The sequence below is a fragment of the Talpa europaea genome, assembly GCF_964194135.1.
Source record: "Talpa europaea genome assembly, chromosome: 9".
NCBI lineage: Eukaryota > Metazoa > Chordata > Mammalia > Eulipotyphla > Talpidae > Talpa > Talpa europaea.
The window spans coordinates 12,983,530-13,009,174 of NC_140076.1; the positions used below are offsets into that span (position 1 = coordinate 12,983,530).

General features: G+C 51.4%; 1 protein-coding gene across 1 annotated transcript; it reads right to left on the reverse strand.

Annotated features, from left to right (window-relative positions):
- Positions 1-25,645, reverse strand: TCEA3 (transcription elongation factor A3). Its single transcript, XM_084242136.1, has 11 exons — positions 25,321-25,645; positions 20,878-20,940; positions 20,167-20,272; positions 19,572-19,716; positions 16,204-16,266; positions 8,883-9,046; positions 8,669-8,736; positions 5,630-5,773; positions 3,628-3,774; positions 2,125-2,196; positions 1-83 (listed from the first exon to the last, which is right to left on the reverse strand). The coding sequence occupies exons 1-11, from the start codon at positions 25,387-25,389 to the stop codon at positions 75-77; spliced, it is 1,050 nt and encodes a 349-aa protein (XP_084098262.1). The 5' UTR covers positions 25,390-25,645; the 3' UTR covers positions 1-74.

The window sequence follows — 25,645 nt, forward strand, 5'->3', positions numbered from 1 at the left end:
CCAGTTATGATAGCTTAGTGGGTTTTCTTTGTTCTTCCTCATCCTGGTCACTGAAATTCTGGCCGGCAGTTCTATCAGCAGAACTACAAAACCAAAAAGGCAACAACATTTTAGAGTTTTCTCTGTGTCCCCCAAGGAAGCTAGGGGTGTGGGCAGGAGAGTGCCAAAGGTAGAGTCGGGGGCATACAGACCAGGGCCCCTGTCCCAGCTCTGCCATTATAAGCTGTGTGACCTTGAACAAACAACTCATCTGTAAAATGCTGGCCAACGGGCAAAGATAGCAAATGATGGAAATTTGATGCTGGACATGTGAGTGCTCATTTCATGGTCAAAAACATCCCTGTGATTACTAGTAATTGCTTTGCTAGAGCACATGGCAGTGTGCTCTAACCTGGAAATGTCGGAAGTCGCATAGCTGCCACCTCAAGTGAGCCTTGCCTGTCCAACGTGCAGGCACGGGGTGGTGGTGCTGGGCCTGAAGCATGCACATGGTGTCCTTTCCCCCCAGTGTCAATCACAGCACTGCCGTTGACTGAGCACGACACACCTGCTAGGCAGTCTTTGCAAGGACTGATTCATCTCCTCGTCATCATTACCCTATGAAATAGCCACCATATCACCCCCATCTTCACAGGTAAAGAATCAACTCAGATAAGTGACTAGCTCAAGCTCCCACGATACTGGTGCGTGACAAGCTCAGACGAGTGTGGACAGTGGTTTCTTTTCTATGGACCAAGCACACAGGCACGCTGCTTGCTGCATGCTGTGCAGGTTATCATTGCATGAGAGAGCCTGGTCACAGAGGCAGGCTGCATCTGAAACTCAGACCAATCTCTGCTACTCTCTGTGGGGCTGTGAATACCTGGGGCAGGGACGCCTTTTTCTAATTGGACAAAGACACCACATGAGCTCTTAGAGGCCCTGTGAATGCTCTCTGTGTACTACCTTCTCTAATCCGCAAAACAGCTCTGTGGGCTAGATATTAATATCCCCATTTCATAAATGAGGAAATCTAGGCCTACAGAATTCAAGTTAAGTCCCTTTCTAGGTGGCAAAACTAGCACTTTAACCTGATGCCAAAGCTATGCTCAGAACCACAAGGCCCATGCGGGCCCATCTCTAAATAAGTGAAGAAAGGAAAAATACATAATTGTCTGACTTTTATCTTTTCAAATACAGTGGTTCTAATGAGGCTCCAAGGCTGTGGAGACCCTTTGGTGACTAAGCCAGCTAAAGGACGGTAACACTACAGAGGCGCCTTTCTCCTAGTCCTCTGCAGTGTGTGTGCATACATAATCTTTGCATCGGCTGTGGCTGCGGGGGGGGGGGGGGGGGGGGGGGGGATTATCCTCACTCTTGCTCAGGGAGGTGAGTGACATGCTCAGGGTCACACAGCAAGCAGGCTGTAGTGGGGACCTGAAACCAAGGCTCCTGACCCCAGTCCGGTGCTCAGTCTTGGGCTCCTTGCTAAGTGCCTGAGAACTTGCGGATCAGCTACAGCCTGCCTGGTGGCCCAGACGTCACATCGTGTGTCAGATGGAACTGGAATATGATGATAACCACATGGCCACACTTGGTTCTTTCAGATGGAGGCATGGCTGGAAGGAGCACACGGGAAGAGTCTGCTTGGCTTCCAAGCCACCTGACAACAAAAACTTTGCCTTTGCAGGAGCTGAGGCAGCCTGGGTGACAGCCTTAAAGGGGGATAACTTGGGAGTAGCTGGGAGCAACGCCTCTTGGACAGGGCTCCGACTTCCTCTCATCCCTAGCTGTGGCCAGGTTCAGAGGAAATACCATCTGTGAAAGAATTTTGCACAGAGGCGTGGCCCCAAAGCAGAGTGCTATTGTTATCCCTCCCCTCTGTGGATCTCAGGAGGCTGAGTTCATCTGTGCTCAAGACAGATTTGCCCTTCCTGTGATAAAATGTGAGGAGCTGCCGCCGCTCCAGTGGGGTACCTTCCCAAACGGAAACAGAATCCTCCCTCCCCAACAACCCATCATCGTGCCCAGCCTGCAGACCCACTGTGTGCAGGCAGGCAAGTCCCTATGCAGGAGGCCCCTTGTGGTCCTCCCCTTGTGGGATAGCATCTGCACGACAGGGGAGGAAGATCCAGACATACACACCTTCCAGCGATTGCCGCATTCATTGCATAAGACAAAGGTAGTCATGGGCTCATCAGCACTGCGTGTCTGCACCTGAGAAGAGAGTGAGGCCCAGCCATGAAGCCGTTCTCCTGCTCTAGGACCTGCCATGGCTCCCGCTGCCTATTGGAGAGGGTCTCCATCCCAGAGCTTCTAACTAATCTCTCTTTTCTTGCCTTAAAATTCATCTCCTATAGGAAGAGTTCCCTGGCTCAGCCCTGAACACGTCTACTGAGTATGCCTCACTGATCAGAACCTGAGTGAGCTGTCCGCGCCCTCAGACATCGCTGTTGCCTACTTTACTGGCAGAAAAATGGAGGCCCAGAGAGGAAAAGGAATTTGAAGATCCTCAGGACTATTTAATGTTATGTTTTCCAGTTTCTCAGCCCCTGAAACAAACCATTTGGTCAGGTTTCCCACCACAAATCCTTGGCATTTCCAGATTGAACAACTGCTGTTCTGATTTTCTATAGCCAATCTTGCCTTGTGGGGCCAACCCTGGATGGCCATGACCTACAGCAAGTTCCTCCACTCACACTCAGTGATGAATCATGTCAGCGGGAGTCTGTGGTGTGGGAGGGATCCCCACTGGCCAGGGGACACAGCTAACAGGAGAGCAAGGACAACACTGGGGTTTCCCTGGAGAGAGAGATTTTTTTCATGGGCAGTTTACTTGTGGGATGCGACACCCAGAAAGCACCTTACTCACCTGTAAAGGTGCCTGAAGAGAGCAGGAGCTTGCCCAGCCATCTCCAAATTCCAGAATCAGAATTCCCCAAGGATCCCCCTGGATAGCCGGGGCCTAACTGGATTCTGTGTCGCTTTGGATCCCCCTGACAATGTGCTCTTGAAAAACGCTTGCTTGCCAAGCAGGGGAGGCGTGATTAGGTACCCATCAGAATCCAGGAACACTGGTGCACCAAGGGCAGAACACAGGCAACCCAGAAACAGGAGTGGTTCTCTGGCTTTGAGTCATTTAAAGAAGGGGTCTCCATGCTGGGGCAACAGACTTCCTCCTGCGGATTCAGGGTGAAATCCCTTGTGCTGGCTATATTGCAGGCAAATGGGTCTAGATCTGGGTTTATTACTATTTCTGCTACTGACGGTCTTTGCCACCTTGGGCAAAGCTGCAAAGCCTGTCTGGGCCTCAGTTTCCCTCTGAGTAAAGTAAGGGAGCTGCATTTTGGATCGCTAGTCATAGCCGTCTTGACTCTTCAGAAGTCCTGTGCCCTGGGAGTCTGGTTTCTCTTATTCTTGATTCAGGGCAGACCAGACCACGCTGGTCATACCTCATAGGAACTAGCTTGGGTGATTCTACATGCAGGAGATATTTTCCAGAAGTCAAGGGTACAACATACTGGTATACCAGACTGGCCCTTGGAGTTTTAGTCTGGCCTCTCCCAGGCTATTTCCTAAGCTCTCTCTGGTTCTCCACCTCTGGGCCCCTGTGGTGGTCCCCCAGCTCCTACCTCCCCTCCCCCTCACCTGGTTGTAGGTACAGTTCTTCTTCTTGCATTTGCTGCACTGAAAAAGGTCAGTGGTGGTGCCGCCCGTCTTAGCCATCTGGTGCTCACGGATGGCCTCCTGGGTCATGGCGTTCCTCAACTCCCTCAGCTCGTCACTGGCCATTTCCTGGAGAGAAATGAGTGTGTCCTTCAGAGCCAGGGAGCCCAGGGGTCCTGACCCACACCTGGTTTCTAGAAAGCCTGAACACAGGAGGCATGCTGGATTGAATGCAAGAATCTGGAGAGAGGCCAGGGCTCCTGGCCCTGCCCCAGGTGGGAAAAGACCACACCCCAAGAATCCCCATTCCGCTTTTGGATGAAAGGTCAAACATAAGGGCTCTGACTGGGCCAAATGCAGTGGGGTGTACACAGCAGAGCAGAAGGCAAACAGTTTCCACCCCACAATCAATACTCTTCTGTACATTTCCTCAGGTCTGGTGCTTACCCCACCTGCCAGGACCTCAGGTACCTGCCTGAACCTTCCTGCTAAAGCTGATGTGGCCACTGACTACCTGATCTGGACGCCCCCTTATTCTTTCAGCCTGGGCTTGACCTCTCACTGTCAACCGTCCATGACTTGCTGCTTCCCTCACCAAGCAGGGCCTGAAGCTGTGGGTTCACATGACTAACTGCTCACTTTTTTCTATAAGACAGAACAGTCTCCTGCTTCCCATCAGCTCACTGCAGACACTTGTAATCTAGGTCCTTCCCTTCCCTCTCCATCTCCCTGGCCATTCACCTCCCCTTAAGCCTCTGCCAGAGGAGAGTAAAGAGGGGGACATTCAAACCTGAGAGAGCGCTACTGAGGGCTGCTTTTGGGGAAAGGGAAGATGGCTGAAGCTAATGCCAAACTGAGGATTTGATCCTGGCTAAACATTTTCGTTGTTGCTGTATCTATCCTGACTCCTTGCATCATGCAGAACAGAGTTGACAGGAAGCCCAGATGATCTGAGTGTGCCCACCACCCCATTATATCCACTTGAGCTTCTGGATGAAAGGCAGGTTCCCATGAATTCGAAACTCTAAAGGTAGGTCCAGGGAAATGCATTTTTACTATTGCCCCAAGTTATTCTGGTGCACACTAATGTTTAAATCTTACCATGTTAAATTCAAGCACTGCCTAACATATGGCAGGGGTTATAGAACATCAGCCAACTGTGGCCACATAAACAAAAAGCAGCAGCTGATTTTAATTGGGAGTAATTTTCCTGCATATATACATCATTTTCATTCATTCCTTCATCTACTTCTTCAAAATCTACTGGATGCCAGTTTGTTGAATAACCTTTTTTTTTTTTTTTTTAAAGATTTCTTTATTTATGCAAACAAGAGCTGGGGTACAGGCCAGAGTTGTGGGAGGTAAGAGGATTCACCAGAGACAGAATGGGGAAGAGAACAGGCAGATGTACTGAAATACACTGCTGAGGGCAGCAGCTGGTGAGATAGGAGAGGTCTGCTGCACCATGTGGGTAGCTCCCTGGCCGGCCAGGGATCAAACTCGTGCTGCAGTGGCTGCGGAAAGCTTCACAGTGCTGCGACTTAACCCCTTGCTTCACCAGGGAGGCCCCATTTGTTGAATACTTTTACCTGCACTGGTATGCTCACAACCAGCTTTGGCAACAAGGGTGCCAAATTTGTAGCATATACCAATTAGCATGTTGTGTGCATGGGCAATGTGTTAACTCCCTGGGCCTCCACATCCTCATCTGTACAATGGAGATAATAAACATTGCTACCTCAGTCGGTAAGAAGGTAAAACTGGACAATGCACTTAGAGCTCTTTGCACAATACATATTAGCTGTGCTCACTATCCTGATGGTCCGGAAGCCCTGAGAGATGGGGAGCCTGAGATGGTCTGTTCTGGAAAAGCCCGCTGACTCACCTCCACTGAGGCACAAGGCACTGGCACTCAGACTTGGCTGGGCAAAGCTGCAGGGGCTTCCTCCTGCCCTACCCCTTGCAGAAGTTCCACCCGCCTCACCTCAGCTGTCATCTTGGCAATGAGCCCCACAGATATGGCACCGCTGAGCACATTCCGCCGCAGGCCGGGGTTCCTGGGGTCCTTGAGGTTGCTGATTCGACTCCGCACACGGTTCCGGTACTTCATGTCTGTGCTCTTCAGCTCCTGGTATATATGTGACATGGTCAAGGGCCAGTCAGTCACTCCCAGATGGGCAGTGTTGCCCTGAAGCCCGAGGAACTCCAGCCCGACTATCTATTGCTCTTCATGGATCACCTTTGTGGCCTCTGATTCCCCAAGTTGGCATTAGGGACAAAAATATGAGGGACAGGAATCAGCTTCCTGGGTGAGACTATGGCGTCAAGGAGCCCAGGAGTGTGACCTCAGGTTAGCCTAAGCCTTCTATGTGAACTCAGCTGACCTCTCTGTGCCTCAGTTTCCTAATTTATACAGCACAGGACCCTTATGAGGCTCAGTGAGGAAACCTTAGGGTACACTAGCATGTTGTCTGGAACATATCAAGTGCTCCACAGTCAGGGGGCTGCTGAGATGATGACAGAGATGATGACGTCTAGTTTGGGAGGGCCAGCTATCAGGAAAACAGAAGGTTTAAGGTTCTAAGAAGTATCACGATAAAGAAATGGTCGTGGTTGATCTGGTGCTCCTCACTTAGTTGGTCACAGAACCATCTCCACGCTCCGCCTTTTGTCTCAGCACACCTATTCCATCCTATGGAAACTGCTTGGGAATGGCTGGTCAGAGTTACCTCTCTCATAAATAGATGAGGAAATTGAGGCTTAGGAAGGGTGCAGCCCTTGCTCAAGGTCACAGAGCAAATTCCTGGCAGAGACAGGGCTGGAAGCCAGACCCCTCTCCTGGCGGTAATGCTCTCTCCACTTATTCATCAGGAAGTCGCCCCTGGCCACTGACCACAGTGAGTTCTCTGTCCAGACACTGCCTCCAGCTCCCCCAGGCAGGCTTCTCAGCCCCCCACTCCCACCTCCTTTCTCCATCCTCTGGAGGAGCTCAGGGAACACAGCCATGTTTTCTTGGTCTCCTAAGCCAAGCAGAGTAAGGAAGATGAAGCCTTTGCTGGGAAAAAACATATACAAGAAAAGAGGCTGCAGGGAATGGGGAGAAATGGAAAGAGCTGACTTGCTAGAAGTGGTGGGAGGGAAGGTGGTATTATTTATTTATTGCTTCTGTCATTGTTTTAATGCTATTGTACAATAAAAATGTGAGAAAAAGAATATGCCATAATGCATTCGAAAGTCAAAAAAAGTACTGAAAAATCTGTTTTTGGCAAAGGGTCAAATAAAATCCAACTTAAAAACTAACCACTGCAAGCCGACCACAGAAGTGAGGCCCCCAGAGCAGGGGCGAGGGGATGAGGGGAACACACTGGACCACAGAGGAGGACTACGGGTACCTTCGTGGTGGGTGTGCTGAGGTGACTGAACCTGGAGGGGGCAGCCCTACACCTCCAACATGCTAACAAGGATGTGAACCTGCGGTACTTCAATAAAAAAATTAAATAAATGAAATCTGTGTTGGCAGCCCTGCAGGTGTGTATCTGCATGATGCTCGGGGACAGCCAGGCACCTCATCAGACTCTTCCTGCCTCTGTGTCCGCTTCCTGAGGTCACAGGGGAGGTCAAGGGGGGGTCATCAACCTCTCAGAGGAGCACATGTGAGCCCCACAGCTGCTATGTTAATCCAGCGTCCCTCTAAAAAGGACAGATCTTTTCTAGGGCACAGAGCACTGAAGCCTCCAAACTTCTATCCCCTGAGCTCCCAACAGGACCAAGAGCTAAAAGGCTGATGATGCAGCCTTGGTTTCCTCTTCTTCAGAAAAGGGACATTCAGAGGAGGGAGCGAACCAGGAGGAAAGGCCCAGAACTGTATACTGGATCATCCACCTTTGTTTCAAACTAAGCTTGAGGGAGGAAGGATTGGTCGGAGAAAACAAAAATGTAGTTTACGATAGTTTTGGTACCTTGTGCTCTGTGTTCCTGGACCAATTGGAAACTGAACATATACTTGGGGAAGTGCTGGGTAGCTCAAGACACGCTGCTGAATAATTAAAGCAAGGTGGAGGGAAACTGCAGGAAATGTGTGGGAGGCAGTGAGGGTGGGCCTCCGCAGGAGAAGGCGAGTTTGCTGTCTGCAGAAGGGGATTCTGCCCCTCCCCAACAGACCAGCTGAGCTTCCTAGGTAGAGCCCAGCAGGCCAGGAAAGGATCACAATTTTGTCCCCCTCCCTCCACATCTCTTTGACATGCAAAGTTTTGTCTCAGTAAAAGAAATTCCATGCATTCATTCAGTGGGGAAGGATGTCCCCCCAAAACAAAAACCTTTTGCTGTGATGGGCCAATGTGATACAGGAGGGCCTCTCTTCTGTCTGCACAAGGTCCCTCTCAGCTAGTGGGACAATGGGGTATATGTTCAAGACGTGGAATCCAAGGACCAAGGATTTCAGTCCAGCTCTGACACCCAATAATTCCTGAGCCTCGGTTTACTCATCTATAAAATGGAAACAATAGTCCTTGCCTCACAGAGATTGTTGTAAGTTCACAGATGTGGGAAGAGTCAACTTCTTATCAGCTCTTGGAATACCCAGCAGGCAATCAGAATGGAAGCTGTTATAAGAGGGTAGAATAGGGTGGAAGACGGCGCCTGAGAACTGCTGTCTTCTCTACTCTGATGTCACAACCCAGGCATATCTAACATCACCTGTATGGCACAGCAGCAGAGCCTCAGATTCTACAGTCACACTTTCTGGGTTCAAATCCTAACTCTGCCACTACTACTAGCGGAAAGGAGCTTTGCAATTAACCAAACTGAGCCTGAAAACAGACTCATGGGGCATACTACTTGGGCTTGGTCTCAGTATTGAATTAGGTGCTGTTCATAAAAAGCTTAGCAAGAGGCCTGCAGGTGCAAGACAATACATGTTAAATAGACTCAAGAAATCTGAGCTCGTCCCCTTCCCCATCCTGGGTCCCCTGCATTTGGGAGGCCTGCTGCTGCTGAGCAGTCCAGACCCACAGCCCCAGCACAGCTCAAGGATATGATCTTCAATTTCTGATGCCATCTTATCGCAGTTGACTCCGTAGTCTTTGTAATCATCTAAAAGAGATTTGGAAAGCATAGGTATTAGCCAGACAGCTGCGTGTACAGGGGACTCCTGCAGGACTCCCTTGACTGAGAAAGATGCTTCCCCAGGGCCCTAGGAAGCCCTTCCCTCCCTCCCGCCCTGGCCCAGACCCTCTCACCGTCAGCTTTCAGGGCCGCTGAGAGCATCTCCACACACTTGTCCCGAACAGAGTCCCCCGTGAGATAGCAGGGTGCCAGGAGACAGACGGAGGGGGCAAAGGTAGGGGTCAAGGGGCTACTGGGTGTTTTGGGGGTCTCTGCTTTTGATTTGCTGCTGTTTGATCTAAGGGTAACAATCAGGAAGACATTTTGATGTTAAGAGAATAAAGCATTTAGCGAGCACCATTCTACATGTTTTTAGGGGTCATCCCTTTTAAGCCTTGTAATATGCCTAAGAGATTGGTACTACCCTCCTCCCACTGATAGCTGAATTTTATTATTTTTTATAGGTTTATTTATTTAAGATATATTTATTTATACAAGCACTGGGTACAGTCAGAAGCACGGGAGGGTGAAAGAATCCACCAGAGCCAGAGTTGGGAACAGAACAGGCAGACTGACGAAATACACTGCTGAGGGGTGCAGCGGGCGAGGCAGGAGAGATCTGTCTTGCCATGTGGGACCCTCGCTGGTGGCTGGGGATTGAACCAGCGCTGCAGAGGCCACAGGCAGCTTCACAGCCCAGGGCTCAACCGCTGTACCACCAGGGGAGGCCTGGTTTATTTATTTTTATACAAGAATTGGGGTATAGGCCAGAGATGCGGGGGGGTGAGAGGATTCACCAGAGACAGAGCGGGGAACAGAACAGGCAGAGTGACGAAATACACTGCTGAGGGGAGCAGCAGGCAAGACAGGAGAGGTCTGTCCCACCATGTGGGTTGCTCCCTGGCCGACCGGGAATCGAACTTGTGCTGCAGTGGCTGCAGATTGCTTCACAGGTTGCATCTTAACCCCTGCGCCACTGGGGAGGCCTGATAGCTGAGTTTTAAAATGAATTTTAGAGGGCCTCCCCAGCGGTGCAGCGGTTGAGCGCTGGGTTGCGAAGCTGCCCGCAGCCTATGTGGTGCTGGTTCGATTCCCCGCTGCTCCCCGGCCACCGGAGGAGGGTCCCACATGGCACACAGACCTCTCCTGCCTCCCGCTGCTCCCCTCTGCAGTGTACTTAGGTCCTTCTGCCTGCTCTGTCCCCTGCTCTGGTGAATTCTCTCACCCTCCTGCGCTTCTGACTGTACCCAGTGCTTGTATGTATAAACAAACAAATAAATAAATCTTTAAAAAAATAAAATAAAATAAAATAAATTTTAGAGACAGATGCATTTAAAACAAGGTGACATCTGGAAACCAGCAGAACCAAACTTAAAGCCCAGGGAGATGGATGAGGGTCCTTGTGGTCTCAGCTGACCTCTGTGCCCTCCTGGTTACAGACTAGTGTGCCAACTCCAACCCTACCCTGCGGTCCATTACACCCCTGCCTACTGATCTCCATGTATATTCTCCAGGTACTGTGCTAAAAACAAGGGATAATGCAGAGAAATCAGAAAAGTTTCCTCCCTCCAAAGTTCCCAGTCTAGTTAATAGTGAGTTTACTGCCATTAAAAAAGGCCGGCTTTCACCATGTGCCGGGCACTAAGGGAGAATTTTCTTTTTCTTTTTGCTTAGAAGAAATGGGGTGTGGGCCAGACATGGAGGGGGTGAGAGGATTCACCAGAGACAGAATGTGGAGCAGAACAAGTAGATCTACTGAAATACACTGCTGAGGGAGCAGCAGGCGAGACAGGAGAGGTCTGCTGCACCATGGGGGTCAGCTCCCTGTCAGGGGATCAAACTCAGGCCATCACGGTGATAGCACTGAGAACTAACCCCGCAGGCCATCAGGGAGGCCCTATGGGAGAATTTTCTAATTCAGTTCTCCCATCAGTCCTAGGAGGTACATACCAGGCACCCCCATTTGTAGATGAGGAAACAGGGGGATCTGTCTAAGGGTTCACCACTAAGACTGGGACCCATGTCTGCCTGATCCCAACACCTATGTCCTAAAGTCCTATGATATGCTGCCTCAGAATGGTCCCATTTGGCTTGGGTTGGAAAAACCATAAATAAATGTGTATATAGGCCAGATGTTTGGAAAGGTGAACATGTGCCTTAGCTCCTGTTGCCATAACAGAACACAGTAGACTGAATCAAACAGCACAGTTCAGGAGACTGGGGAGCCCCAGGTCAAGGTGCTGTTGGGTTCTGTGTCTGGCAGGAGCTCTCTCCTGGCTTGAGTCACCTTCTCTCTTGTCCCATATGGCAGAGAGATGGAGTGAGTTCTCCGGTGTCTGCAATCCTATTGGATGAGAGTCTCCACTTATGACTATACTTAACCTTAACCACCTCCAGAAAGGCTCTATGTCCAAATACACTTGGAGTTGGGGCATCAACATATAAATTTGGGATTATAAACATTCAGATTCTAATACCATGTTAATTGAAATTAACTCTTCTGAGATGGGATTGTAGGAAATTTTCATTTTCTTCGACGTATATGTATTTTCTAAATCTTCTTTGAAGACTGCCTACTTTTCTAATGAGATAATTTTTTCTTTTGATAGTTGACAATCATGAGCAGTCATTCTGTGCCGATGCTCAGACTGATTTCCTACCTCCCTGTTTTCATGTACTGCTAGCAAAAGGCAGACGCAACCAAGTGTCCACTGACAGATGGATAAACAAAATCTGGTATACACATACAATGGAATATTAATTAACCATGAAGAGATGAAATTTTGAAACAGGTTATGTGAATGAACTTTGATGACATTATGATAAGTGAAACAAGCCAGGTACACTGCTACGGAGTACAGCAAGTAGTCACGTCCACAGAAACACAGCAGAGGGGGTGGCAGAGGCTGAGAAGGAGGGAACTGGGAGTTAGCGTTTAACAGGTATGGAGTTTTTGTTTGGGATGATAAAGTTCTGGAGATCGATGGTGGTGAAAGCTGTAATACAATGTTCTTAATACCACTGAACTGTATGCTCAAGAAGTTTATAATGGGTCAATTTTATGTTAAGTCTATCTTGCCACAAGGAAAAAAATCAGTACATTAAATTCAATGAATAAGAGTAGCTAGAATAACTGAAGAAGATAATGGTAACAATTTTTTTTCCATAATTGGTAAATCTTTTTTTTTTTAAAGGGTTATTTTTATGTATACAAGAGCTGGGGTACAGGCCAGAGTTGCAGGGGGTTAGAAGAAATTCACCAGAGACAGAGTGGGGAGCAGAACAGGCAGATTGACCGAAGTACACTGCCGAGGGGAGCAGCGGGCGAGGCAGCAGAGGTCTGCTGTGCCATGTGGGTTACTCCCTGGCCGGCCGGGGATTGAACTCATGCTGCAGAGGCTGCAGATTGCTTCCTAGTGCTGTGTTCAACCCCTTGCGCCACGAGGGAGGCCCATAGTTGGTAAATCTTAATTAATTTAAAATGATAAATGTTTTTATTTTCATGTTGAAATTTAAAAAAGGTTAAAATGGCAACTTTTGTTATATATGAGAAGTAGCCTCTAGTATCCAGCAGTGGCCTGTGCCAATCAGTGTCACGATGCCAGGCCTTACCTGGCGGATTCGGAAAGGTCAAAGAAGCCAAGCTACCATGCATTTCAATACAGGAAATTCAGGGATGAGGAGTGGTAACTGGTCATTCAGAGGAGCGACTGGGGCAATGCAGTTTCAGCAGAAATGTGTTGGAGCAAGAAAGTTCTTGGTTTGCATGGACAAGGCTGGGGGTTCAGGGCCACTGCAGCCTGAGGGTGAGAGAGCTGAGAGGAAGGATCTGGGGCTGTTAAGGATGGGAGTAACAAAAGCCCCCCTTTACTGCCTGTTTGCCATTTGCTCCTCTCTATAACCCTGGGAGTCACAAGCTGCTGGCCCCATTTACAAACGAGAATATGGAGTGATAGTTGTACAGCTTCCAGGCAGGACCAGGCAGTCAAGATGTCTCCCCCTTCATCACTTGGCTCCTCCCAGTTTTCTCTTTCATTGAGCCATGGGGTCTGCCAGTGAGACCTCATGCCTCCTAGGAAAAGCTGACTCATCAAGGTTGAATAAATCAGGGTCCTCCCTCCCCACTCCAGGGTTTTACCACATGGAGCCATTGAGGAAGGACCCAAAGGGCTGCTGTGTCTCCTAAATCCAGGAGGCGCCTTGCACAGTGGACTATACAGTATACATCTGCATGGCAGCAACAGGAAGCTCTGGAGCTATGGCTGTACTTCCCTTCTGGAAGAAGAGGATACTGGGCTTCCAATGAAGTTTTTCAGGCTCAAGGAGCTGTGTGTGAGTGAAGCTAACTGAGTAGCCCAGACTCCCCTCAGGTGACGAGAGAATCTCATTCAACATTCCCCTGGGCGTTCATTACTGTCAGCTTGTTTCTCAACACTTGCTGTTTGGTCTGACCTTGGAGCCCCTTTGTCAGACTCTTGAGGACCTCCTGGGATTTTTGTGTTTTATGTGCTGAGCTTCCTCAAAGGTGTTTCAATGCTGCCACTAGGAGGAGTGGCACTAGGGTGAGGTAGACTGAGGAGAGAAAGTTCTGTTCTTCAATTCCCCAAAAATCCTGTATAAAGGGCTTCCCTACTTTTTATTTATCTTTTAGGCAGCCTGAACCTTACTCTTCTGGATCAACTTACTCTGAGTTCTATTCAACCCTGCCTGAAATCTGGCAACCAGCAACCTGGTGGTGGGGCAGGAGATAGGAAAGCTGACAAGGAAACTAGTTCTGTCCTGGAGACAGATTTCAGCAGGAGGGAACAGGGTGGGTGAGAGGAAGCTGGGAAGAGGTTAAACTCTAGCATCTAAGGCCTGCACAGCCACAAGAGCCCCAAAGCTGGGTTTTCGGTACCGCTTGCCCCTCACAATCCATTTGCCACTCAGCAGCTGAGGGCACTTTCAAAAATTCACAGCTTATCCTGCCATTCCTCTGCTTCAGACACTCGGATGGCTTTCAATTATTTTCACCATAAGGTCAAACTCCTCACCATGGCCTGCCAGGCCCTCCCGCCTGATCCTGTCTCCCTTTCGGACCTAATCGTGTGCTGCGCTGCCCCGGTTCATAGAAGCCCCTGCAGCACCGCTGCGCTACATTCCTTAAGCGCGGCCATCACTTGCACCACAGTGCCTTTGCCTTTGCACCGCTGGCCCCTCTGCCTTGAAGGCTATCCTTCCTCCAGAGCTTCCCATCGCTGGTGCTTTCCCACCAGTCAGCCCTCAGCTCAAATGGCACATCCCAGAGAGGCTTTCCTGACTATCCAGCCAAGGCAACAGTCCCTGCCGAGTCACACTCTAGCACATGACCTGATTTCTTTCATTCACAGCACTGATCCAAGTCTATAATTAACCTGTTTGTGTGTTTATAAACATTGTCCGCCTCCATCTCCAGAGTGCAGGTTGTGGAGTAGAGGGAGCCTGGCAGCTGCCTCACCACTGCCTCCCAGCACCTGCGACAGAGCTCTGGGCAGGCGTGATGAACCTGGTGAATGAGTGGGGTGAGCTGAGGAAGCTGACTGGAAACAGAGGACAGGCATATCCTAGGGGTTGAGGCAGAGCTGAATCTGGAGGGACAGGTCTCCTTTGGGAGGAGGTCTCCTTTGGGGCCAGCAGCCCCACTGCCTTGGATTAGACCCTGTCTGAAGGTCTGTCCACTCTCAAGACTGTGTCAACTCTTGTCCTTCAGCTGCAAGGTTCTTGGTGTTGCCCGTGCTGACCTGTGTGTCTCAGCACACATCCTGGATACCTGGGACCCCAGGGGCACCAGGCAGGGGAATCTGGGGCATGCTCCTTGGAATTCTGCCCAACAACAGTCATCATTTTGGGAACTCCTACAGTATATTTTTATTAAGAACCCATGTTCCAGAGCCAAACTCCAGCTTCAAAGCCTGACACCACCACTTGTAGGTACATGACCTCCAGGGACTTCCTTGACCTCTAGGTGCCTCAATCTGATAACCATAGAGCCCAGCTTCTAGAGCTGTTGAGAAGATTAAAGCACTGCAGAGAATTCTAGAAACCAACCATTAGGCAATTTACACAGATTACCACATTAAGCGTGAGTATTCCTACTGAGAATTATGCATTTATCAAACACTTACATGGGTTGGAAACTGTGTGAGCATTTCATTACCTCATCTGATCCCCACCGTGACCTTGAGGGGACCCATAACTATCCAAGCAGCCAATGGCAGAGTCAGATCACAAACCTAGTTCTGCCTGCCTTCCAAATTCTTTTCGACACATCTCACTGTCTCTAAAAGGCAGGATGTTTTCCAGAGTCCCTTTACTTGCTAGGGGAGGCTGCTTGTTGCACTCCCCCGCCCCCTTCCTGGGGTAGGGCACTCCAGGCCCCAGTGCCTCCTCTTCGCTAGGATCTGGCTGGGTGGAATTCGGTCTGGGTGGCATTTCAGGCAGCCTCGCTCATTTTGCTTTCAATGCACATGATTGGGAAATGAGCCAAATTGCAGAGAGGGCATCGCCGACCAGGATGGGGGTGGAAGCCTGAATTTATCAACAGCTTCCTTCTGCTTCTGGGGTGTGCCTGTGCCAGCGCCAATACTAGCCTGGGGTCTCGTGTCTCTAAGTCCTTAGAAAACCCTCCCACCCCAGGTCCCACCCAGCCCAGCACTTGCGGGCCGTGCTTGCTGCTCCTGCGCACCATCTAGAGGATATGTCAGCTACTGCACCCCTGAGCAACTGAAACCACTGCCTGGGAAAAAAGTCAACCAATTCCCACACCTGGGTCTCAAGGGTCAGGAATAAAATGCAACCTTCTTCTCCATCAGTGATGTCCTTCCTGTGCTGTTTTCTGGCGCTCCAGCCACAGTGCCCAGAACACCACACCCATGCACACTGCCACACCTTTGCAAGTGCCATCCCCTCTGCCTGGGATGCCCTCTCTTGGCTTGTCTATCAGGCAAACTCCTATTCCAGTATCTTTCAAGTTTCAGCACAAATACTCTCTCTTCATGACGTCTCCCTTGACTTCTCAAGTCATACGGAGATACTCTTCCTACATTCCTACGTCCTGTTATGTCTCCTGCTGTCTGCCTCTACATTAGTGCCGCTTTGGGGCAGACACCCAAGCAGGTTAGCCCAAGCCCAGAGACCCTCTCCAGGTGCAGGCTCTCATTACTTCCACCCACACTAGTTTCAGCTGGACCTTGACAAAGGCCCCAGGGATGGGGCAACAATGACCAGTGAGGAACTCAGTGAAGGAGCAATGCCTCTGATTTAGGAGTCCTCTAGGTCTAACTGTGTGGGCCCTAGAATTTGGAGGGTACAACATACAACAACATACAACATAATGAATGAGGTTTCCTCCTGTCCCCTGCCTCAGGCCTCCTCCATAAAAGCAGAGAGAAGGCACCTGCTGAATAGGACCTCCGTGAAGCCCACCACTTCCTTTACCTTTCCATCGACGGCCTTCTTGGAGAGGAGGCTACCGAAGACTTGGAGTCCACAGAGTCCCTCCTGAAAGAGGAGAAAGTGGAGATGAGACTCCCTGGTAGGCCGGCATGAGCAGAGGTGGGGAGACAGCGCCCTGGAGCCAGTTCTCCATGAAGCACCACAAGTAGGAAACCTATACCTGCAGGTGTCGTGCATGTTGTCACGTATTACTGACTAATTCTCGTCAGCAGTCTCTCCTTGCTCCCAGTCAGTCTTGGCTAACTGGAGTCCAGAGATACTGCAATTCCTGGACTGGCCTATCCCCCCGAGGAGATTGAGACCAGCCTTGGCCTCCCCTCACGTACCTGAGGAGGAGGAAAGCAGCACAGGGCCCTTGGAGCCAGAGAAGCTGCATTGAAGTGGCAAGTGAAGAAGCGGGGTGCAAAATTAGCTATATGTGTGCCTAAGTATGCAAGACAACCAACGCCTCCGAGGGAAAAAGATCGAAACGAATCCAGGCCAATGCTCACAAAGACACCAGCATGGATCTGCTAGGGAGACAGATGGAATTGTCTCATAAGTGGATTTCCTCCCCATTTTCCAAAATGCACGTAGCTACAGTCTTTTTATATGTATTTCTCCTTGTACTGGTTTTACTCAGTGAATCTGTAAACTATAATCCCCATTCTCCGTCTCACTCACCCCGCTCTTCTTAGGGTCTCAGGGCACACGTCACCTCCCCGCAGAGATGACTCTTCACTGTTTACTGTCTGGTCTCCCTTGTAAACTGCTCAAGAGCAGAGTGTGGCAGTTTTGTTCACTGAGCTGGACACTGTACGCTGAGCCCTTATCCTTTTGGGCGCTCACTCTCCTGGTGCCCCAGGGCCCAAAGCCTCCCCTCTGCAAGTTCTCCTGGGCCTCCAACCTGTGGGTTCTCTGCCAGCAGGCTACTGGGCTAGAAGTGCTGGGCCTTAAAGACCCCAGGAGCAGCCCTCAACCAGACACGTGGAAGGAGGAGGATAAATAGCTGAGCTTCCTCAGTCTCAAGTGAATCAACCTGAGGTGTGGCCTCTACTGTGGCCCAGAGTTTCCCAAAAAAGTTTCTCCTGTGCCCCCAGGAGTAATCTATTCACCAACACACCCTGTGCTGCTTCCTCCCCTGCCCTGGCTCACTTCTCAGGCGTTTATCTGCATTTCCTGAAATTGCCTCTCAAATAAACCCCCTTGAACTTGAATCCATGTCTTAGGGTCTGCTTCTGGAAACCCAATCTTATATTCACTGCCATCCCAAGCAAATATATAATGCCTAGCACATAGTAGATGCTCTATAAATATTTCTTGGCAAATACTAGGAAGGAAAAAATATAAAGACTAAATATAAAATATAAAGACTAAAATATAAAATAGAAATGTTAAAATTACTTTTTCTATTTATATAAATATAAAAACCACAGAAATATAAAAACTGAAAAAATGGGAAAAGGAACCTCTCCAGAGTTAACAATTATTAAGTTTAATGCCTCTCCTAAAGCACTGTTACTTGTTCTGACTTCAAAGACCATGCAAGATCAGTGTGCATTCCTGAATCACAGAGAATAACAGAGAATGTGAAGCTGAATAACAGAATGTGAAGCGCCTCTTCAATGTAATCACTAGTATATTTTTTAAAGTAATTTTGATTTTTTAATTTCAAAACTAGAAAAAGTTTTAGATTGAAAAGTTAGAGAAATTTTTTAAAAGAAGAAGAAAAAACAAACAAACCCTGTCAACCTCACCACACGGGAAAGATCACTATCCTGGGGATTGCCATCTCAGACATGTCTTTCTTGTCCTTCTCCCATGCGTGTGTGTAAAATTCACTCATGTGATTTCAATAAAAACAGCATCATCCTATGGATATGACATCACATACAGCTTCTCTCACTACTTGATTAACATTTTCCAATGTCATTAAACACTCTTCTATGAGAAGGGCCCCTCGAAAGGGGGCCCTATTAGCATTTTGAACATCTTAAATAACAGGATGCCACTGATCCTGCAGAGCACAGAGTCACCCCAACCAAAAATGGGAGCAGCAAGGTAGGGCTGTGGCTCCTTCTTAGAGGACAGTCACTCCCCTTGCAGTGGGTTTCCTAAGGCGTTTTCTGCAGAACACCTGCTTTATAGGACTATACAGCCATCTAAAAGAGGTTCGGAGGAAAAAAAATGTTTCAGAAAAGCCAGCTGGAAAATGTTAAACATAGAACATCATCTTTATGCTTTTATCTTATTAATTCCTTAAATGCATTCTTCTTGGTGAATACTGGATCAAAAATATGTACAATAAGAATGCTGATGTCATGAATGGTATTATCCATGTTACTCTACCGTCCCCTGATCTGGATGAACAGACTCTCACCCTTCCAAGAAATTGAGGGCTCTGTCTAGCCACGTAGGGAGTAAGTAGCATTTACCTACACATCTGTAGAAACTCATGCAATTTGGGGAACCCTGGCTGGAACAGGGAGGGGACGGGCACAGAGCTGTTCTATTTTTTCTCAGCAGAGGCCTGGAGGTCTGACAAAGATCCGTATTCCACTCTCACATAATGGCTGTGTGATCCTGGGGAAGTTCCTGCCTCCCCACGACCCCCAACCTTCAGCTTCTTCATCACTCAATGTGAATATATCAATGTTGGGTAAAGAGCTAACAAAACACTTTTCCCTTCTCCATGGACACATATGTTCCTAGCCCCACTCCCTGGCACCGGGGCGAAGGTGAAATGCGCCAGCCGAGTTCCGAGGCAACACTGGGTACAGTGCAAAGAGGCCAGGGCTGGCAAGTCAAGTCTGTCGTGTGGATGGACTTGGCTATGAACCAGCTATGAAGGGTTAGTGGGAAACTCAGCTCTGGGGCTGCTCTGAGTGCAATGACTCTTGTGGCCGGTGGTGTCCTGGCTGCGATCCTGGGCGCTGTCAGTGGGATGATTAGGAGCTTTGGGACATGGGCTTCTAAGTCAGGGGGATCTTAACCCACTGAGGTCTCTGTTTCTTACACCTGGGCTGCCACCTGGGTGGGCCAGAGAAAGCTCTGGATGCTGTGTGGTCTCCTATGAGAACTCTTGCTAATGAGAAATGTGTGGGGCTGCCCTGCTGGCTCACCGTTTCCTGTGCCTGCGTCCTTCTAGGTGAAGCCAGTGCCAGGGATGGAGCAGGGGTGGGGAGGGGCCCTAGTGGGGTCCCATCAGTCTATGTGGTGGAGCCAAAGAAGACCCCCAGAGGAGGCACTGTAGGAGATGCTACTAACAATAGCTACTCCAGGCTGTGAGGATTAAATGAAGTTTTATGAACAGAGGCTGGCAGAGGACTTGAAGCCTGCAGCCCCTCCTTTCCGCCCTCCCCGCCAAATACCTCTCTTTGGGCTCTTCCCCTCGCTTTTTCGTCGGTGGGGAAAGGCCTGCTTCTGGCTTCCAATCTGAACAATCCAGTCCTTTTTCCTTCTTCTTTGCTTTTTCTCTTTCCTCTCCTTTTTCTCCTTTGGGGGGTCCAGGGGAGTCTGAAAATGAAAGGATAATATTGTTCTTCCGTGACTTTGGGGAGGAAGGAACAAAGGGCAGGAACAGGGACATCCACACCCCCGACACACACTCTCTCTCTCACACACACACACACACACACACACACACACACACACACACACACACAGAAAGACTTTTGCATAAACACCCAGGCACATATTCATACAATGTGTATATATAGGCATGAGCTATGTATACAAACACACAAGCACAAAGAACTGCATACATAGGCTCATGGACACATAAACTCGCAGAGCTACAAATCTTGCACCTGTGTACACTAACCACTGGCACTCCCCACTAGGGGCCATCTGTCACTTATTAAGTCATTCAACAAACATACACTGAGTGTCTGCATGACCCAGGCATAGTCCCCGCCCAGGTGCTGGGAGAAAAACATGGCCAAAGTTGACCTTGTCTCCTCTCACCTAGTAGCCGCTTCCAGTTTTTGATGAGAACTTTGGCCAAGGACACCACCTCCTTGTCTGAGCAGTGCTTGCGAACCCCATTAACGGCAACACCTATCCTGGTCGTCTGCAAAGTGAGAGGGTTAGAGGCTGGTCTGGGAGCACAGGACGCTGCCCTCAACTAACCGCCCCCAGCACCAACCTCTCCAGAGCCCAACCTGACCCAAGGCTGAAGCCCTGACCCTCTGCAAGTAGTGAGGTTCAGGGCCTAAGTGCCAGCCCCCTGCTGGGCGGACAACTGTGCTCTGGTGCTGGGTTTGGCTGATGCTCAGGACCCTCCCCATTGTCTGCCCCCAGGTGTCTTTGACTCAAGTGTCAGCCTAAGTTTCAGAGCTCTGGCTACTCAGTTTGGGTCTGAGCTCAGTTTTCAGTTTCTGGCAATATTTGGGGCTATATGGGCCACCGAGGGATGACAGAAAAATGGGGGACTTTCTGCTGTCACTGGTCTCTTATATCCTACAGGACCAGGGCTTTAGGAATTGGGGCATCCAAGGAAAGCAAAGCAGGCTTTTCCCCAGGCCCAGGGGCCCCCAGTGCTTGGAAGGCATCCCTGGCCCCATCTAGCTGCCTCAGCCCCTTGCCCAAACCCTCCCGGTCAGAAATTCCTACCCCCTCCCACCCTTACATGCCCCCTTGCCCACATTGCGCTGGGGCTCCCCACCCCCGCTGCACCTGGAGTAGCTGGATGGACATCTGACAGCTGTTCAGCTTCTTCAGAAGATCCAGGGCTCCTTCCTGGGGGAGGCCACAAGGTCAGAACTGAGGCCCAGAGGTTCTGCCCCAGCCCACTGTGATCTTAGTGAAAAAGAGGGGGGGCAGGAGGTAGGCAGGAGACGATTCAGTTCTAGGGGCAAGGGACAGAGAGACGAGGAAAAGATCCTGCCACGGTCCAACCCTCTCACTTCACCTCACACCACCCAGCCGGGCTCAAGCCCCTCTGAGTTCAGTCCTCACCACTCGCGGGGGCGGGGGGGGGGGCGGCGGCGGCCATTAATCCTGCTCTTCCTTCTAGCAGCACGCTCCCCCCAACTCTTCCTCAAAAGTTAATTTCTTCCTTGCTTTCCACTATTGCCTGTGTGTCTGTATCCCCCTGCTCTCACTTCCCAACTGTGAGCTTCTGCAGGGCAAGGACTGTGGGGTTTTTTTTTATGGCTTTATTGGATACACAATAAACGCATATTGTGGACCACAACTGGATGACTTTTGAAACAAGTATGTACACACAGCATGAAGCCATCAGCACAATGGAGTAAGAACACAGAATCCTCCCCCCAAAGTTTCCCTTGTGCCCTTCTGTACCCCATGTTTCCCTGCACCCCCCCCCCACGCCCAGGCACCACTATTTTGCTGTCACTGTAGATGAGCTCGCGCCTTAAAGGACTGTACACAGAGAGAAGGTGGTGTCCCGGCTTTTGGGTCTGGCTCCCCCACTCAGCATTACTGCTTTCGATCCATTCGTGTCACTGCATAGGTCAGTGGCTCCTTGTTGTCCAGTGGTTCCCCCCTATGTGCGGACACCACAAGTGTTTGCTCATTCTCCTGCTGGCAGGATTTTCAGGGAGCGTGCCTTTTGGGACTCCCACAAATAAAACTGCTAAGAAAATTCAGGTACAAGCCTTCGTGTGGCCCTGTTCCCCTTGGGTAAATGGACTTTCATTTCTCCTGGGTAGAGAGGCTGTTTTAGTCTTGGAGACTCAGGGCTTAGCACACGGTGCTGGCCCTGACTAGATGGAGAGCAGAAAGCAGAAGACCGGAGGCAAGAGTGGGAGGGAAAAGGGAGACCCAGATTTTAAAATTTTCTGGCTGCCAGGAGCTGGACCACCGCTTACCCACATCAGCCTTCTCCTCCCTCCTGCCACTTCCTCAAGGCCAGTTCCAGCCTCCTGCCCTGGTTCCCTGAGGAGCACCAGCAGACTGTGTCCTGAATGCCCTGCACCTGGCTTCACTGCCAGCCGAGGCCGTGCCAGACTTCCTGGACCACGTCCCAAGGGCTGTCAGCCCTCAGGCCTCCCTGAGTGCCCAAGTTCACAGCATGCTGTCAGAGGTGTGAGCTGCGGGTGTGCGTCTAATTAGAGGATAAGGCTGGGCACCGTCCAGGTATTTTACTTGCATTACCTGGTTTAACTCTCACAGCCACCCTAGGAGATTGGTGCTGTTATCGCCCTCCCCCTCCCCTCTTTTTTTTTTTTTTTTAACAGAATTACTATCCTATGTTCACAGAAGAGAAATAATTTGTTCACAAGGAACTGAACTGAGATTCAAACTCGTGACTTTCGGGCTGGCAGCACCGTGCAGACTGTGTAGGTATGGACACAGATCCGTCTAGACGCAGGCAGCCGGGGATACCAGCTTGGGTGAGCACAATGGTACGTTGGTCGATGTTTAACAACCAGTTCTCAAGGGGAAAGAAGCAGTGTTTGCCAGTTCCTGTGGAGTAAATACTCCTTCTGTGGAGTATTCCGAGTTCAAATTGTCCACCTGCTGTCCCTGAGCAAAAGGAGGTATTGGGCAGAGCAACGCAGCAGCGACTGAAGTCACTAGAGTAAATGACCTCGAGACCATTGGTGACAGTCAAATGTAGCAAGGCAATTAGGAAGTGATGATTTCAGAGTATTTCTTGCTTTTGTTTTCAATATGATTTATAAAACTGGAAGCATATAATTTAAATTTCAAAACAACTGCTGTATATTACAACTGGCTTAAAAATTCCCGAACACTCAAGTGTTAAGTGAGCTCCAGCTCACCTCTGGGCATGTGTCTATGTATGTAACACTGCACAACTAGGTCATGCTGGAGAAGTGCTGTGAGCCCCGGTTGCACCTGGACTTATAACACCTGCAGATGTTGACAGGTATGTCTCCCTATGCACAGCTGGGGCGTATGGCTGGCAGGAGCTCTGGTCCAGGTGTGGAGCTGTATGTATGCAGCGCCAAGCGTTATGTGTCTCTATGTGATGATGCCTCTGTTAGCATGGCTGTTTGCTCCGTCTGCAGCTTGCCATGCATGTCTGCAATAGCTGTGCTGTGTGCACGCATGTACAGAGTTGCCTTATGGGTATTTTTCTAGAAATATGATGCTCAGAGCCTGCCTTCTTTGGGTTAGACTGTCATGTCCGTGTCACTAGCCATGTCTCTCGTGCATAATGTGTGTAGTTGCTGGTTTTACTATTGTGTATGGCTGCATGCCTGCAGCTATGTTTATTGCATATAATTATGTGTATGTGTAGCCTCACTGTTGGTCTTTAGCTGGATGTTTGAAGCTATTTCGGCGGGTGCACACTCACAGCATCTGACAAAAGCCCCGAGTTGCTGGGACTTCAGCGATTGGCAACAAACCAGGGACCTGAGTTGCAACGTGGAGGATCCGTCTTACTACAGGAAGTGTGTCCTCTTTTCCCTAACCACCGCTGGGCGGGCCCACTTTCACTCCTGGAGCAGCCCCACCTTTCTCGGCCACATGCCCGGAGCTCTGTGCCCACCCGGACGCTGCCAAGAGCCCAGGCGCAGACGTGGCTGCAGACTGGCTGTGCGCTGCAGGGACCCTGGGGCCAGACTTGCACCTTCAACCCCGGGGGACACCATTTCTTTCTCCCATTTCACAGAAGAGGAAATGGAGGCCCAGAGGGAAGCAGGGTGGTGGGCCTAGGGCCATAAAGGAGTAAGGGGAGGCCAGGGCAGGCCCTTCCTTGCAGAGAGCCCCTTCCAACCAAGCTGCCTTCCCCATTCCTCTCCCCCAAGCCACCAGAGGCACAGGTCTGGGGTCAGCAAGGGCAGGTTGGGATAACCTGTCTCCCTGACATGGAATGTAGTTCAGGAGACCTACCCCGGCTCCACCATGCCTGGTTGGGAAAGCATCCTGAGGCTTTGGAGGATCCTGGAATGGGGTGGGGGGGGGGGAGGGCTAGAAGGTCCCAGAACTTTGCAGGTCTCATTCTCTCTCACCAAACTCCAGTTCCACTCCTGCTAAAGGTCTTGCATACCTGTCTCTTCCCTCCTACTCTTGAGGCAACAATCAATCCAGTGACACCAGGAGAGAGGTAATCTTATCTGACGGACAAGAAGCAGACTCTGGCCTTTATACTGAGACCCACTCATTCTCATCCAGGGTGTTCTCTGGGGATCCTGGACACTCCATGGCTCCAGGGGTCTCTTCTGTGTTCTAAAACCTCCCCTAGGCCCATCCCTTTCTCAAGAACCTGAGGTCACAGAATGTTCTAGAAACACACGCCTCGGGCTGGTAGGAGAGGCCTGGGCAGAGGGATGCCCTCAGAGGCGAGCCTACCCTCTCTTCCCAGTCAGGCCGAGCCGGGCCCTCCCGGACCCAAGGCCAAGTTTGCTGGGTTAGGTGACCTGGGCCGCCAGGCGGAGGCAAAGCTCACCGGAGGATCAAACATTAACTTCACGTGGGCCTGTGCTCCTGCCTCCTGGCCCGGGGCGCCCAGAGACCCGCCGGCCGCCCGCCTCCCCCCGCCTCCGAGCCCTGCCTCCCCTCCCCCAGCCCGGGCGTCGGGCTCGGCCTCCGCCCCCCGCCCGTGCGGGCCTCGCAACGGCCGCCCGGCACCTGTTTGGCCCCCGCCCGCGCCCGGCCCGGCCCGGCCCGGCCCGCCGACCCCCCCGCCGGCCGCCGGGAAAGGGAAAGTCGCTCCCCGAGCCGCCCGGCGCCCGAAGCCCCGGAGCCGCGGGGTGCGCGGCCGTTGGCGCCTCTCCCCATCCGCGCCGGGCGGGGGCTGGACGCGGCTCCACACCCCGCAGCGCCTCAAGTTTCTCTGCCCTGCTCGGGCCACCGGGATTTCGCGCCCCGGGGCCCGGGGCCCGCCCGGCCGCCGCAGCCGCGAGCGCGGACCCCGCAAGTTCTGCTCCCGCCCCGTCTCCCCGCCGCTCCCTCAGGGCCCGCGCAAGTCCCGCGGCGCCCGGACCCGGCGTCCGGAGGGGGCGTGAGCGAGCCTCAGGCAGGGGTCCGAACGCTCCTCCCGCGCCCGGGCCCGGCACACGCCCACCCTGAGGTGTCCCGGGCCCCCGCGCCCCGCGCGCGCCCGCCCGCCCCGTCAGCCGACGGCCCCGGGCCCCGACGTGCCGCGCCTCCCGGGCGGGCGCCGGGCCGGGCCCGCGGCCTCACCGTGTTCTTCCTGGCCACCATCTTCTCCAGCTTCTTGGCGATCCGCAGCAGCTCCTCTTCCTGACCCATGTCGGCCCGCGACGCCCGGGCCGGCGAGGGGCGCAGGGGGCGGCGGCCGGCGGGGGGCAGGAGGCGCCGGGGCGGAGGGCGGGCAACCCGCGCGGGCCCCACACACACGACACGCGCGCCCGGCGGGGGCGGGGCTCCCCCCCCCGGGCCCGCCTGCCTCGGGGCGGTGGGGGAGGGGTGGCCGGCACTAAATATAGACCTCAAGGACTCGCCCGCGCGGAGACTGCCAGCGCCGACCGGTCGGGGCTCGGGACAG